The sequence below is a fragment of the Danio rerio genome, chromosome 24 (genome assembly GCF_049306965.1).
Source record: "Danio rerio strain Tuebingen ecotype United States chromosome 24, GRCz12tu, whole genome shotgun sequence".
In the NCBI taxonomy this organism is placed as follows: domain Eukaryota; kingdom Metazoa; phylum Chordata; class Actinopteri; order Cypriniformes; family Danionidae; genus Danio; species Danio rerio.
Window position 1 is genome coordinate 41,252,501 of NC_133199.1, and position 16,625 is coordinate 41,269,125.

General features: G+C 38.7%; 1 protein-coding gene across 10 annotated transcripts in view; it reads left to right on the top strand.

Annotated features, from left to right (window-relative positions):
• rhbdl1 (rhomboid, veinlet-like 1 (Drosophila)) overlaps window positions 1–16,625 on the top strand; it is a 65,382-nt gene that overhangs the window by 27,107 nt on the left and 21,650 nt on the right. For 7 of the 10 annotated variants that reach the window (XR_012399071.1, XM_073939966.1, XM_021470103.3 and 4 more), the window contains 3 exons: window positions 7,533–7,691; window positions 13,148–13,372; window positions 13,444–13,592. Coding sequence is in view for 9 of the 10 variants with exons in the window: in XM_073939966.1 (XP_073796067.1) it covers window positions 7,533–7,691; window positions 13,148–13,372; window positions 13,444–13,592 (533 nt within the window). In the remaining variant the exon portion in view is untranslated. 10 annotated transcript variants of the gene reach the window in all.

The window sequence follows — 16,625 nt, forward strand, 5'->3', positions numbered from 1 at the left end:
CTGTTGAGCTGCATCTCAATCATCACAAATACTGCAGAAGACCTACATGAACCCGCATGGAGCCAAGATTCTCACAGAAATCAGTCAAGTTTGGTTAAGGAAAAATCATGGTTTGGGGTTAAATTCAGTATGGGGGCGTGCGAGAGATCTGCAGAGTGGATGACAACATCAACAGCCTGAGGTATCAAGACATTTGTGCTGCCCTGCTAAGGATGACTTTATTAATCAGTGATTTGAGTCATGTCAGAGATTTGTGGATGCAGTCCTCCAAGCTCATGATGGAGTCAGACACAATATTCATTCTGTCTCCACTGCTGCAGGACTTTATATTCTATACTGGACATTATTTCTGTTCAATGACAAGACTTTTGTCTAAGCATAGTCAGACCTTACTGTCCTAATGAAATCATTAAAAATCAAGACATGATCCTATTTGATTTTGGTCAAATAAGCGTAATCTAGAGGTCTTTGCCTTTCAAATAAGCCACTTCTGATACCAAATGATCAACTAGAAGTCAAGTTATTATTTGTTGTTCCTGAAACAACTACCTTGTCAGGTAGTTTATATTGACAAACTCTCGAATGTCATCTATAATGGAAAAAAAAGTAATTTTTGAGGGATCTTCTTTATCCTAAAAGTGAAAATACCACCAAGCGCAGGATCTGAAAATCACCCACAATAATGTTGCATCAAGACAAAACCCTTTTGCGTATCCATCACTCACAATTGAAATCAAAAGACAGCTCTTACAGAAAGAATAAAGTGTAGATGTTATGACATATTGAGTGTGTGTGTTTGAGTGTGTATTTTTGCTTTGGCAGCAGCTGTGCTGAGAGAAAGAGGGCAGTTGATAGTTGCATTGCTGCACCATATTTAGCATTATATTTGCATAAAATAGCAGCAGTTCGTCCTCTAAGACTCTTCCTCATGACCAGCTGCATTGATTAGAGAGTCTATGAGGATTAGCTTTGGCCTCCTGTTTCTCGTATGATTTCTGCTGAGAATAAGCGTCTCTTCAGAAGTTTCAAAACTATTTTTTTCATGATTGAGTAACAAAGAAATGGATATCTTTATTCAGTAAGCAAACATTACATTAATCAGTGTTTTTAATTTTAGATTAAGTAATACCATACTAATTTTTTATTTATTTTATTTTATTGTTATTTTATTATGTGATTTGTTTTATCGTATTTCTATACTTTTTAATGATCTGTTTATTATAAATATAAGATTTGAATAAATATTTTAAATAAAGAAATATTTTTTTTCTCTCCAAATACCTGTAATTTCATCTTGAATTAATAGACAGCTTTTATATGCTGAAAATGTAATAAAAAAAAAAAAAAAAAATATATATATATATATATATATATATATATATATATATATATATATTTATATATAGTTATTTTTAGATTGCTGTAATATTTTGATTCAATAAATAAACAAAATAAACAAAAAGCATTATGTGACGATTTTAAGTAATGCCCTACTAATGTTTTATTTAAAACTTTTTTAATCTAAACTTTTTTTTATGGATCTGTTTATTGCAAATATAATATTTTAATAAATATTTTAAATAAATAAAATAAAAATCTCTCTAATCACCTGTATTTTCATCTTAAATTAATGAAAAATAGAAAAAAAATTTATTAAAAAAAATTAAAAACAAAACATATTAAAATATAAAACTTTTAAATTGTAATAATATTTACGAATGAATGAATGAATGAAAATGAATAAACATAAACAACAACAACAACAAAACAAAATCCCCAAACTTTTGTTGGATTACATGCGAGTACAATTTAATTACCATGCTATATTAATCAAAATATCATCACATTTTCCCGAGATATCATCACTGTATGCCTCCGAGTGCAGTTCTGAAGGGTTGCCATGTAATCCTAAGATCATTTGTGATGTGAAAGCTGACATATTTTACTACTGACACCATATCAGCTGCTCAGATGTTTCTGCGCTCGGCCATATGGTGTGTGTGTGTGTGTGTGTGTGTGTTTTCAGAAACCATGGCAACAGTAAGGCTCTTTTTAGCACTCTTTTTGCCGAACGGCAGGCTTTGTTGGCTCATGTAATCAATGAACAGACCATCAGCAGCATTGAGGACGCTCTGCGCTGTGACCTCGGCTACTGAGCTGATGATGCGGCACAGCTGGAATGGTAAACACATTTTCTCCAGCCTTTAGCTGATTACTATATTTAAATATGGTGGCATTTTACTTGGTAGATACTGCGGTTGTGAGGTGTGATTGTGTGCTTGATCGTGCGGTGTGAGGTGACAGAAGTAAATCGGTCGCTGGCGGTGCAAACACACACACACACACATACACACAGTCGATGTCAGTCTTTTCGGGGTGACACATTGGTAATTTGTAACCATGGCGACACGGCAGCGGCTGCTCTGTGCTGAATCGCCTCGCTAACTGATTCCTTCTCTCCTCCATCCGTCTCTCCACACGTGTCTGCCGCTCTCATCTCTCCATCCTTCATCCTCCGCTCATTACACAGAGCCTCTGATTCACTCGCTTCTGTTTCTCTCTATCGTTACTGACTAACTCAACATTCACTCGCAACTGTGTCAGCTTTCTTTCATTCTTTCTTTCTTTCTTTCTTTCTTTCTTTCTTTCTTTCTTTCTTTCTTTCTTTCTTTCTTTCTTTCTAATTTGCCCTTTCTTTTCTTGTTTTCTTTTTCTTCCTTCTTCATTTCAAATTTACTCAGTGTTTACATTACCAACTTACCTTTCTTCTCATTTCTTTCCTTTCCTTCCTTCCTTCCTTCCTTCATTCCTTCCTTCCGTCCTTTCTTATTTTGTGTCTTTTCTCATTTTCTCACAGATTTTATCTTAGTTTTCTCTCATTTCATGTCCTTCCTTCCTTCTTTTTCACTATTTTTACAGTATTTACATTCCTCATTTTCTTTATTTCCTTCCTTCATTTCTTCCTCCCTCCCTTACTACCTTCTTTCATTCCATCCTTTGTTTCACATTTGCTTGCACTCTTTACATTTCGTTCTTCTCATTTCCTTTCCTTCCTTCTGTCCTTCTTTCCTTTCTTGCAGTTGACCAAAGTTTACATTTCTTTCTTTTCATTTCCTTAATTCCTTTCTTCTTTCTTTCCCTTCTTCCTTCCTTCCTTCCTTTACATTGTTTACATTTCTTTCATTTCATTTTTCCTTTCCTTTTCCTTATTTTACATTTCCTCAGTTTTTATATTAATTTCCTCATTTAATTTCCTTCCTTCTTTTTCACTTTTTTTACAGTTTTACATTTCTTTCCTCTAATTTTCTTTATTTCCTTCCTTACTCGGTCCCTTCCTCCCTCCCTATTACCTTTCTTCCTTCTTTTGTTCCTTTCTTAATTTCACATTTCCTTGTAGTGTTTACATTTTTTCCTTCTCATTTTCTTTCCTTCTTTCCTCCTTCTCCTACTTCCTTTCTTCCTACCTTCTTTCTTTTTACATTTCCTTGTAGTGTTTGCATTTCTTCTTTCATATTTTCTTTCCCTCCTTCTTTTCACCCTCTCCTACTTTGTTCCTTCTTTCATCCCTTCTTTCCTTTCACATTTCCTTGTAGTGTTTACATTTCTTTATTCTCATTTCCTTCCTTCCTTCCTTCCTTCCTTCCTTCCTTCCTTCCTTCTTTCCTTCCTTTCCTCCTTCCTTCCTTATTTCACATGTCCTTATAGTTTTTCATATTAATTTTCTCTGATTTAATTTTCTTCATCCCCCCCCTCTTTTTTACAGTATTTTCAATTTTTTTCTTATTTTTGTTATTTCCTTCCTTCCCTTCTTCCTTCTCTCCCTTCCTTTCTTCCTTCCTTTCACATTTCCTTGTAGTGTTTACATTTTTTCTCATTTCCATTCCTTCCTTCCTTTTACATTTCTTCCCATATCCTTTCCTTCCTTCCTTCCTTCCTTCCTTCCTTCCTTCCTTCCTTCTTTTGTCACTTTCCTTTAACATTTCCTTAGTGTTTACAATTCTTTGTTTTCGTTTTCCTTCCTTCCTTCCTTCCTTGCTTCATTCCTTCCTTCCTTCCTTCCTTCCTTCCTTCCTTCCTTCCTTCCTTCCTTCCTTCCTTCCTTCCTTCCTTCCTTCTTTCGTCACTTTCCTTTAACATTTCCTTAGTGTTTACAATTCTTTCTTCTCATTTTTCTTCCTTCCTTCATTCCTTCCTTCCTTTCTTTCTTTCTTTTTTTTTCTTTCTTTCTTATATTTACATTTCTCACATTTTTCATTTCCTTTCTTCTTACTTTTGTCCTTCACTTATTTTCTTCCATTTTTTTCTCATTATGCTGCATCCTCGCATCAACATTATATTCTTTTCTTTTTCTTTATTTTCCCTCTGATTTTTCTTTTTATTTCTTCCCATATTATTCTTTCTTTCTTTCGTCTGTCTTTGTTTTCTTCTCTTCAGCTATTTTCTTCCACCCCTTTCCTGTACTTTTATTAACCCTTTCTTTTCTTTTCATCCTGTTTGTTCTTCCTTTAGCATTTCCACCCATTTTCCTTTCTTCCATCTGTCTATCTGTTTTGCGTTCCGAGTGAACACAGACTGTAAAAATAGCCATATGTTCTCTTGGGTTGTCTTTGCTGCTTGGATCTGTTAGGGAAAAGCTTCAGGCTGATAGTGACACACAAACTCGCATGGTAATGTGAAATATTTACTAAATAGTGTGTGTGTGTGTGTGTGTGTGTGTGTGTGTGTGTGTGTGTCAGACCTATGAATCGTGCAGAATGACTCTGTTTGAGTCACTACCACAGTTTCTCAAACGAACAGCGTGTGTATTCATTCTACAGAGCTCATGTGATTTAAAAGCTGGATTTGTCTTGCTCAGGCAGATTGAATCACTGTTAAGATATCTACAGTAAATGTTTTATCTATTTTGTACAACAAAACAAGTTTATTCCTCATCCGCTGGGAGTCATTAGAGTTGTCCTTTTTGGACTCTTGTCTTCATATAGTGATATTAATTTAAGTGAAATTATGAAAAACAAACAGCGGGGAAATAAATATTGAACACGTCATGTTTTTGGTAAAAATCCAAACAATACAAACATGGAAAAAAAAAAGATCTGAAAAATGAGTTCTGTGTGATAACAATGAAATGACACAAGGGGAACAAGCTTAACTAGCCAAATTAATTATATTATATTTTCTATAAAAGGCTTTTTGGGTCACGGTAGCTTAAAGACGCCTTTCATATGGAGAATGAAGTCACATGCTTTGCTCAGGTGTGAGTTTTTCCACAGACTTCAACAGAGTGTAAACATCTTGATGGTTCTGTGGGTCTCGTCTATCAAATATGATCTTTATTTTGTATTTTCTATTGGATTCGGTTCAGGTGATTGGCTGGGCCATTCCACAGCTTGATTTTCTTTCTCTGAAAGCATTCGAGGGTTCCTTGGCTGTGTTTTGGATCATTGTCTTGCTGAAATGTCCACCCTGGTTTCATCTTTATCATCTGCTAATGTAGATGTTAACAATATTAATTTACAGTGACGAAGTGCAAAGAGATACTGAAGAACTACTGAGAGATTTCAGCTGCTGTCTGGACTTTCACTGCCTTTCTACAGTTCCCTTTCTTCATGTGTTTAATACGTTTCCCTGCATCATTTCATTTTATTATGCATAACTTAATTTGTAAACTAATTAGATTTGTTTTCTTTGCATATTTGCATTTCTTTGGTTGCTATAAACATCCAGTGGAAATTTCAAGTCAACAGCACCTTTAGAAATATGTTTTCTGAGAAAAATGGTGACGAGTTCAATACTTATTTTCCCCTCTGTATTTATTTTCTCCATGACTTGTTGGACATTTTAATAAACAGGGGTTAATATGTTAAAATGTGAAAAAAGCTGAGACAACTTAACATGTGCAGGTCATGGGCTTCACAGGGGGCTTCAGTCACATGTTCTTCGATGGGATCCTTCAACTAATAATTTTTTTCCTGTGTAGTTGCCTGATTTAAAATTAGCATATAGCGTCACATCAAAGGACATGTTTTTCTGTGACATAATATAATTTCTGCGTTTTCGGGAAAATCATTCATTCATTCATTTTCTTGTCGGCTTAGTCCCTTTATTAATCCGGGGTCGCCACAGCGGAATGAACCGCCAACTTATCTAGCAGGTTTTTACGCAGCGGATGCCCTTCCAGCCGCAACCCATCTCTGGGAAAGTTTTCGGAAATAAATTTATTAAATTAATAAAACATATAGCCACTTGTGAAATTAGGCCTGAGGCATTTATTAATATCTGTATGATTTTTCTTTCCATTTTTCATAAGAGTACTTGATTGAACTATACTTGAGACAGTCACACCATAGTTGACAGTTTTATTATCTGCCTCAAAATGTTATATATTTAATAACATGGCAGTTTTTATAACAAGATGGAAGACAAAGAATCAGCAGGGGCGCCCAACTTGCAGTCTGTGTGGGTCCTAACGCCCCAGTATAGCGAAGGGGACTCTATACTGCTCAGTAAGTGTCATCTTTCGGATGAGACGTTAAACCGAGGTCTGTTGAATCTCTGTGGTTGGTAAAAATCCCAGGATGTCCTTTGAAAAAGAGTAGGGGTTTCACCCCGGCATCATGGCCAAATTTGCCCTCTGGTCTCAGACCATCATGGCCTCCTAACCCTCCCCATATCATAATTGGCTTCATCACTCTTTCTCCTCTTCACAAATCAGCTGGTGTGTGGTGTGCGGTCTGGCGCAATATTGCTGCTGTCGCGTCATCCAGGTGGATGCTGTGCACTGGTGGTGGATGAGGAGATTCCCCAATGTGTAAAGTGCTTTAAGTGCCCAGAATAGTGCTATATAAATGTAAGGAATTATTATTATTATTATTATTATTATTATTTACCATTTACTGCATTTAAAATGATCACAATGCCAATTATTGTATTCATTTTTGTCATTTTTGGTTTGCATGTTGCATTGAGTTTCCTTCTGGTGCTCCAGTTTCTCCCACAGTCCAAACACATGCACTATAGGTGTATTAAATAAGCTAAATTGGCTGTTGTGTATTAGTGTGTGTGTGAATGAGTGTGTAGTGGGTTGCAACTGGAAGGGCATCCGCTGTGTAAAACATATGCTGGATAAGTTAGCGGTTCATTCCGCTGTGGTGACCCCTGATGAATAAAGGGAAGAAGCAAAATGAAAGAATGATTTTTTTGTCATCTGTGCCAATGAAAATGCAATGTTTTATGCACACTGTAAAAACGTCAACTGACAAAAAGTCATTGACAACCAATGTTTTTGTAACTGTACTTAATTTTTTTAAGTTTATCAGGTTTCAACCATTGTTTTGTAGCTAGTCAAAGTTTAACAAAATAACTTTGAGTTTCACTGATTTAAGTTTAGATGACCAGAAAAGTTCATTTGATGCAACAAGATTACGATTTTTCTTCACAGTGCATGCTTGTTCAGTTTTATAGATGGACATTTAGTGAATATCCATGCATATGAACTGACCACTGGTTTCTTCTCCCTGTGTGTTGCTGTTCAGCTGGACCCAGAGCAGACTGGTTTTATAACAGTGGAAAATTTCACCAGTCTAGCTGAGCACCATGAGTTACAGCTGGACCCCAGTAAACTGGAGATGCTGCTGGCGCTGGTGCAGAGCAACGAACACGGACACGTCTGCTATCAGGAGCTCATAGAACTGGTGAGTTGCATGCGTAAAAAACCTGCTCTTTTATACATTCGCTTGTGTTTACAAGATAGTGAGCATGAAAGATTGAACCGTCTTATTGATTAGGTCTAGTGTGTGTTCTGACTAGTCAAGGGTTACAAGATTTCAGTGCTTTTACCTTATTTACACAAGTGTAGCTATGAAATAGAGTGGACTTGAGGAGTAATATACGGTCCATAAAAACATCTTCGATGGTTTGAGTTTATGTAGACGTCACATTAGACATTTACAAATGCTCAGTATTGTTTTTGAGCAACATTACTGGCAAATTATTGATTTTTAAAAAGTAATAATCTCTTATGCTTACCAACCCTGCAGAAAAATCCAGCTTAAACCAACCTAGGTTTGTTGGCTGGTTTCAGCTGGTCGAACAGGCTGGTTTTAGAGGGGTTTTGGCCATTTCCAGGCTGGTTTCCAGCCATTTCCATCCTGGTCTTAGCTGGTCAGGCTGGAAACTGACCAGCTAAATCCAGCTAAAACCAGCTTGGCCAGCCTGGTTTAAGCTGGACATAGCTGGTTTTGGCTGGGCTCCCAGCCTGGCTAAGCTGGTCAAGCTGGTTTTAACTGGTCATCTCCCAGCCTGACCAGCTAAGACCAGGCTGGAAATGGCTGGAAACCAGCCTGGAAAAGGCCAAAACCCCTCTAAAACCAGCCTGGTCGACCAGCTAAAACCAGCCAACCAGCCTAGGCTGGTTTAAGCTGGATTTTTCAATAGGGAAGGCAGCATTTTTAAAATCAGAAATACAGCAAAACCATCAATATTGTGAAATATATATTAAAAAAGCAGTTTTCGGTTTAAATATTTTACCTTTAAAAAGGTACATTTTATGTAATATTACAATTATAAAAATCTCAGAGCAACACTGCCATTTTTGTTCCTGTTCGAATCAGTTGATTCAACTGTTTAACTTTGAATGAATCATTTGAGCGAACGATTCAATGAATCAACTTTCAAGTGTTGTATTTATTTTTCCCTGCCAAGTAAATGGTTAAATGATTTCTGATACTCAACGTTTGACTGAAATGTGAAAATATACTAGTTTTAGTGTGCGGGATAGAGATTTATTCTCTATGGAAGGGTCGTAATTGATGATTAAATTATGTGTGAATGCTGAAATGATGGATGTTGATGTATGTCACTGACAATGCATACAGTAAAACACATCTTTGAAGACCAAAAGCATCGCTGTTTTTGAAGTTATGAAAGTAAAATTATATATTCATTGAATCATTCAAACCAAAACAGTTATTCAAAAAAAGCTGAATCAAATGGTTCGTTTGGACACTGAATCTTTCCAGGAACAATTCATTTTTGAAAACTTGGACACATGGGCGTAAATCTGATTTAACAGTAGGGGGGGACAATAAATATAAAATTTCTTTCGAGCATTTTTTTGAAGGGGACACAAATAATACAGCCGAATTGTACAAATAAAGATATGTCCCCGCAGTTAATAATGTTTTCATCATTATTATTATTATAGCATGGAGAATACGTCATTATGATTGTTTTTCAAAGTTTTGATCAGGTTCAAAGATAAAGCAATTTTTATTAAAAACTACTTATTGCATTGTTTGTTGTGTTGTTTACAGTCAACAGACTGACTCCTGAAGCAGAATAAATGCAGGAAAAGACATTTTCCATACTCATAATAACTAGTTTACATTACACTTGTTAAATTGACCGATCATGTTGTAAATAGGTGAGCCTGTGAAGTTCATCTGCTAAACAGCCACAACTCCAAAAACATTTTAAAACACCCTTACCTGACACTGTACATCTGACTGACCCTGCTCTGCCTGTTCCTCAATCAGTTCTTTCTCCTTTGCCTGTGATTAATATTGTGACATTAGTATTTTCATAAGCACTCATTCCTAAAGCCAAAACAACCCTCGGATGGGAGGGGACATGTCCCCCCCCCCGCCCCCGGAATTTTCGCCCGTGCTTGGACACATGTTATAAATAAATATATAATTTTACTTTCATAACTTAAAAAAACAGCGATGCTTTTGGTTTGTAAAGATGTGTTTTAGGCCGTAATCACACTAGCTACAGTTGCCTTGAACCGGACCAAAGCACGCTTGTCCCCCCCTCCTGTTTCCCCCGACGGCCCGCACTCACACCACAAATGGGCCTCGGCACACTTTCGTCATCGCTGCTGCGCTGTTCAGTGAGAAGCGCTCTCTCACTCAGCAGCACAGTGGAGATTTCTCTAGTCAGTCGGTTTGATATGCAGTGACATGCAGTCAAATATTTCGCCAAACAGTCCTTAGGGATGCGGTGACACGCAGTCAGATATTTCGTCGAACAGATCCGCCACTTTTGGCGCTCATAAACAATCATAAAGCCCTCGGGCTGCAGGAATGAGGAGGTCTGCTGAAGCCGCGCAGCTGTCGTGCTGTGAGGAGTTCTCGTCTTTAATAAACTACTGCAGTTTGCGTTCACTGAACAGTAAGAATGATTAATAAATCCATATGAAACAGTCCCTTGAAAATCATGTCTCGCTTTCAGTTTCGGGCTTTGGCGCGTTTTGCACTCACACACAAGCGTACCGCGCCAAAGCCCAAGTGAACCGCGCCCAGGCACACCTCTAACGACCGGGCCATGGCCAGCCAAGTGAACCGTGCTTGAGCCCGATTCAGCGCACTCACACTTCTCAAATGATGCGGGAAACGGGCCTGGGCACGGTACGGATGGCATAGTGTGAGTAGGCCCTTAGTGTATGCATTGTCAGTGACATACATCGACATCCATCATTTCAGCCTCGCACATCCTTTAATCATCAATTACGACACTTTCATTGAGAATAAATCTCTATTTCTCACCCTAAAACTAGTATATTTTCACATTTCTATCAAACGTTGAGTATCAAAACTCATTTAACCATTTATCTTGGCTGATTTAGACCTGTCATGGAAAATTAAATACGACACTTGAAAATTGATTCATTGAATCGTTCGCTCAAATGATTCATTCAAAGTCAAACAGTCGAATCAACTGATTCGAACAGAAACAAAATGGCAGTGTTGCTCTGAGATTTTTCAGCTTCAGTTTTTCTTTTTTTAATATACGTAGATATTGATATTGATATTTTGGAAGACATACAGTGTGTTATAAAAACTTGGAAAAACAGCAGTGCTTTTGGTCTCTAAAGATGTGCTTTTCTATATTTTGTGCACTGTGAGTGACATACTCCATCATTTCAGCCTCACACATCCTTTAATCAACAATTACGACACTTTCATATAGAATAAATCTCTATTCCTCACCCTTAAACTATTATATTTTCACCCCTGAGCATTTCTGAATATCGGAAATCATTTAACCAGCGATCCATTTATCACATTGTGCATTGTGTTAGCGCTCAAGCCACCGTACGAATCCCCTGATGAACAAACAGCGAGCGCCACGTTTGATTGTGCTGTTATTTCTGAGAGCAGATGAATGCGAGCTCATGAATGAAAAAGCTCTTCCGCTCAGTCAATAATAGACTTCAGGTCTCACCGCTGTAATTTCTGAAGCTCCACGTGCTTCCCTTACAAATCCAGCCGCGTTCCTCGCAGGACCCCGTTCCTCCATATGAGGAGGCGTAAGTGTTTTCACTCCGGCACAGACAGTTGAATCAATTTTGCCGCAGGCTCTTTTAACACACACACACACACATACACACACTCGACTGCGAGGCTCTGTGTTGACAGTTTTGGTGCTGCAGCTCATTCAGAGATGTGACACACACAGACACACACACTACAGTAATGCGTGCAGATGCTTGAATTTCAAGACAAATGATTTCGAGTGGTGTTGTACAGGAGACAAGGAGCGAATGTAAAGGGATTTGGGTGAAGTGTGAATCTGGGGCAGGCGGTAGATTGAGGAAACGGGGAACAGGAAGAGGAGAGTGCCAGAAATCCTGCATATTTTGCAGTAATCTGGATGAAAGTCAGTGTTTAATCGCTTCATATTGTGTGTTTAAAGAGTGTATGTTGAGATATATGCACTAAAATTGATTGTAATTTACTGCTAAATTCAGTAAATAATGCGATATTTAGTAGATCAACTAAGTAATCATTCCATATTACTAATATATATGCAAAATAGTGAAGTATCATTCATTTCCTTCAGCTTAGTTCCTTATTTATCAGGGGTCACCACAGCGGAATGAACCGCCAACTATTCCGGCATATGTTTTATGCTGCGGATTCCCTTCCCCAGTACTGGGGAACACCCATACACTCACATTCACACACACACTCATACACTAGTCAAATTAGCTTATTCAATTCCCCTATATGTTTGGGAAATGTTATTATAATATATTTCATGCAGATTCACCCCCATTAAAATTCTGAATTCTTTTCAAATAGTTACTCATAAAGTAAATAAGCCGTCATGTGAAGTTATATCCATATCACAATATATTTTGCAGAAAAATTAAATATTGCAATATCCATTTTTGCAATATTGTGTATATTATTTTACTCTTTACATGAGTACATACAGTTAAAGTCTGAATAATTAGCCCCCCCTTTGATTTTTATTTATTTATTTTTTTCATTTTTAAATATTTCCTAAATGATGTTTAACAGAGCAAGGAAATTTTTACAGTATGTCTGATGATATTTTTTCTTCTGGAGAAAGTCTGATTTGTTTTATTTCGGCTAGAATAAAAACAGTTTTTAAATTTTAAAACACTATTTTAGGGACAATATTATTAGCCCCTTTTAGCTATATATTTTTTTGATAGTCTACAGAACAAACCATCATAATACAATAACTTGCCTAATAACCCTAATTAACCCAGTTAAGCCTTTAAATGTCACTTTAAGCTGTATAGAAGCGTCCTGAAAAATATCTAGTCTAATATTATTTACTGTCATCATGGCAAAGATAAAATAAATCAGTTATTAGAAATGAGTTATTAAAACTATTATGTTTAGAAATGTGTTAAGGAAATCTTCTCTTCGTTAAACAGAAATTGGGGTAATAATAAACAGGGGGGCTAATAGTTCAGGGGGGCTAATAATTCTGACTTCAACTATATATACAAATATGTCATATAAGAGTGCAATACGATGGCTCAGTGGTTAGCGCTGTTGCCTCACAGCAGGAAGGTTGCTGGTTCAGTTGGCATTTCTGTGTGGAGTTTGCATGTTCTCCCCGTGTTGCTGTGGGAGCTCCGGTTTCCCCCACAGTCCAAACACATGAATTGAATAAACTAAACTTGCCGTAGTGCATGATTGTTTCCCAGTACTGGGTTGCAGCTGAAAGGGCATCCGCTGCGTAAAACATATGCTGGAATAGTTGGTGGTTCATTCCGCTGTGGCGACCCCTAAGTAAGCCAAAGGAAGATGAATAAATGAAGGAATTCATTCAACATTCATTATATAAACGTGTTTCTACAGTCAGGTTTCTCTCTGTTTGTTTTCAGCTGAACAGTAAACGTTCCAGTAGTTTTCGCCGAGCCATTGCGAATGGGCGTCGCACTCTTCAGCGAGAGATCCTATTGGATGAGACGGGGCTGGGCGTGTACAAGCGCTTCGTGCGTTATGTGGCCTACGAGATTCTGCCATGCGAGACGGACCGTCGCTGGTACTTCCACCAGAACAGACTCTGCCCTCCGCCTGTGTTCATGGCCGTCATCACCATTGTACAGGTACAGCACAGATGCTTGATGATGACTTTTATTTCATATGTGAGGGTCAAAATTGTGTCTGTGTGTTTCAGATCATGGTGTTCATGTGCTACGGCGTGATGCTCAATAAATGGGTGCTGCAAACCTACCAGCCGGACTTCATGAAGAGTCCGCTGGTGTATCATCCCGGACACCGCGCTCAGATCTGGAGGTTCTTCAGCTACATGTTCATGCATGTCGGGTGAGAACTGTCAAATATAGGTTCGTTTACGGATGCCTGATGTCCTTGTGTTGTGATCGACAGGACCAGATGAACAAGCTCCACCCTGAAGTTTTTATATCTCATTTATAAATAAATGAGCATCAGCTGCTGTGCACTTGAAATGCAACTTGAAACCATTGTGCAAAAAAAGCTGCCTGTGTGTTTATAAATGGACTTTTTATAGGTTTTAAGATCAACCATGCAGTTTATGTAAATGAGCTCTTATTATTAAAGGGCCATGAAACCCCCTTGTTTCAGCAGGGTGTTATCACACCTCTACTTTGGAAAAAGTCAGAAAAGTGGGCGTGTCCAGCTCTGTTTAGGGGGGAGTGTCGGAGGAACTAAAGTGGGAGGGTGTGGGAGTGTCTATTTAGGCACGCGCGAGTTTCAGAGTCAAAATACACACACAGGAGAAAGTGATGGTGTTTAACCTACATGGACATCTGTAGTGGAATTATTTGCCAAATTATTAAATGTTGGACTTTAACAGCAGTTTGGCTCTTTGATTCAGGGAATTCATTCATGCCCCTCGCGACAAACAAGATATTTGATTCGAGGATCTGCTCTAAGAGTGTATTTTTCATGCAATGTTTAATACCGCACGGCGAATGAGAGAAAAAAAACTCTGCATTTCCCAGAAACTTAGATGCACACGGCAGGTAGTTTCAGAAAGCCGCGTGTGTTATTCCGGTCACAAAATGCGGTAAAAATCCTACACGAGGTTAAAGTTTGGTTGTGCTGCTAACATGTTTACACTCGGTGCAATAGTTAACTTAGTTCGATACAAACAAACTGAATAAACAAAGAGCACTGGTCGCTTACTTACCAAATCTGTAGAGACAGGACAATCACCAGCAGCTAGAGCCGCATCTTTATTAAGAGGAGACTACAAGCGAATCCGGATCTCAGCGTTTGCAGATGAGAACAGCTCTCAGGTAAACAATAATCCTCCTTAGACACGTAAGTTATTGTTGCGCTCTCACAGAGAGAAAATGAAAACAAAACTTAACGGCAGCAAACTATAAAAGCAACACTTCACGCTTGTTTTGCCAACACAACGTGGCGTCTCTGTCGTGTAAACACTGTGACAGTAATGAATATTAATGAAGTTGCACAATAGAGCACGCTGATTGGTTTGAACCAAGCCTTACTCATGCATTAATGCATCACACTGTAAAATGTAATAAGACACACTCTGGCACAGGCGTCCAGTCTGCACGCTGGAATACATTCTATTATGTCATGACCGTGATGCAGCTTCAAAAATTCGTTTCAAACCGGAAGTACGAATTTGCTTGAAACAACGCAAAAACAACCAATTTTCACTTTTTAGTGAAATATATGTGTCCTAATAGTGTTTTTAGCAGTGTGGGACACATATACGACTGTCAACAGCTCAAAAAATGTGTTTTGGTGTTTCGTGACCCTTTAAGGCTGCAAGATATTGTAAAAATCAGAAAATTAAATTATGTGTAATAACAGTGGACTGACACAATGGGAAAGTGCTGAACTACTGAAATGTCTTTAATACTTTCTGTAACAGGCTTTTTTGTTGATGGCAGCTTAAAGACGCCTCTCATATGGATGAATGAAGTCACATGCATTGCTATGAGAGCATTTGAGAGTAGGGCTGGGTATCATTCTAAAATTTTCGAAACCGATACCCTAAATTCGATACCGGTTCCGAACGATTCTTTTTTCGATACTTTTATTTTAAGAAATATATTTTAACGAGATTACATAACTCATGATCTCTGAGAAACTTTGGTTGTAATTTTTAATGTGTGTGTGTGTGTAGTTGAAGATGTGTGCGCACTGGTGTTAGAGAGAATAAGGTGTTCTAAGTGTAGCCCGCAGTGCGTGTATTAATAGCGACAAAAAGCAAAAGCCACAGCCATGTCACCCTGCAGCCCAAGACCGGTTACTTACTGAAGCTAAGCAGGGCTGAGCCTGGTCAGTACCTGGATGGGAGACCACTAGGGAACACTAGGTTGCTGTTGGAAGTGGTGTTAGTGAGGCCAGCAGGGGGCGCTCAACCTGTGGTCTGCGTGAGTCCTAATGCCCCAGTAAAAGTGAAGGGGACACTACTCTGTCAGTGGGCGCCGTCTTTCGGATGAGACGTTAAACCGAGGTCCTGACTCTCTGTGGTCATTAAAAATCCCATGGCACTTCTCGTGAAAGAGCAGGGGTGTAACCCCGGTGTCCTGGCCAAAGTCCCTCTATCGGCCCTTACGATCATGGCCTCCTAATCATCCCCATCCACCGAATTGGCTCTATTACTGTCTCTCCACTCCACCAATAGCTGGTGTGTGGTGAGCGCACTGGCGCCGTTGTCCTGTGGCTGCCGCCGCATCATCCAAGTGGATGCTGCACTCTGGTGGTGGTGTGGAGAGACCCCCCTCATGATTGTGAAGCGCTTTGGGTGTACGGCCATACACAATAAATGCGCTATATAAAAATGCTTTAAAGCAGGGGTCATCAATCTCGGTCCTGGAGGGCCGGTGTCCCTGCAGGGTTTAGCTCCAACTTGCCTTAACACACCTGCCTTGGTGTTTCAAGTATACCTAGTGAGACCTTGATTAGCTTCAGGTGTGTTTGATTAGGGTGAGAGCTAAAATTTGCAGGATACCGACCCTCCAGGAACAAGTTTGGTGACCCCTGCTTTAAAGTGTAGTGTACGCATTACAGTCTCACATTTGACAAGCTCTGAGCGAGTGGGCGTAACCACCGTAAACTATTGATTTTCAAGACAGCCTCGCTGCAGCCAATTACTAGCATTTGATCCGGGCACGTTAAGGATGCCGCAGGTTTTCTAGCTCACTGACGTTGACAAGATCATACCCTTGGGTATCGAAATTTGGTACTGAACGAAAATTATTTTTTCAATACTCGATAGTATTGAGACGATTCGGTCGGTGCTTAAAAAGTATCGAACTCGATACTCAGCCTTATTTGAGAGTTTCCTTGGCTGTATTCTTGATTAGAGCTGTAATCAGGCCATAAAAATTAGGC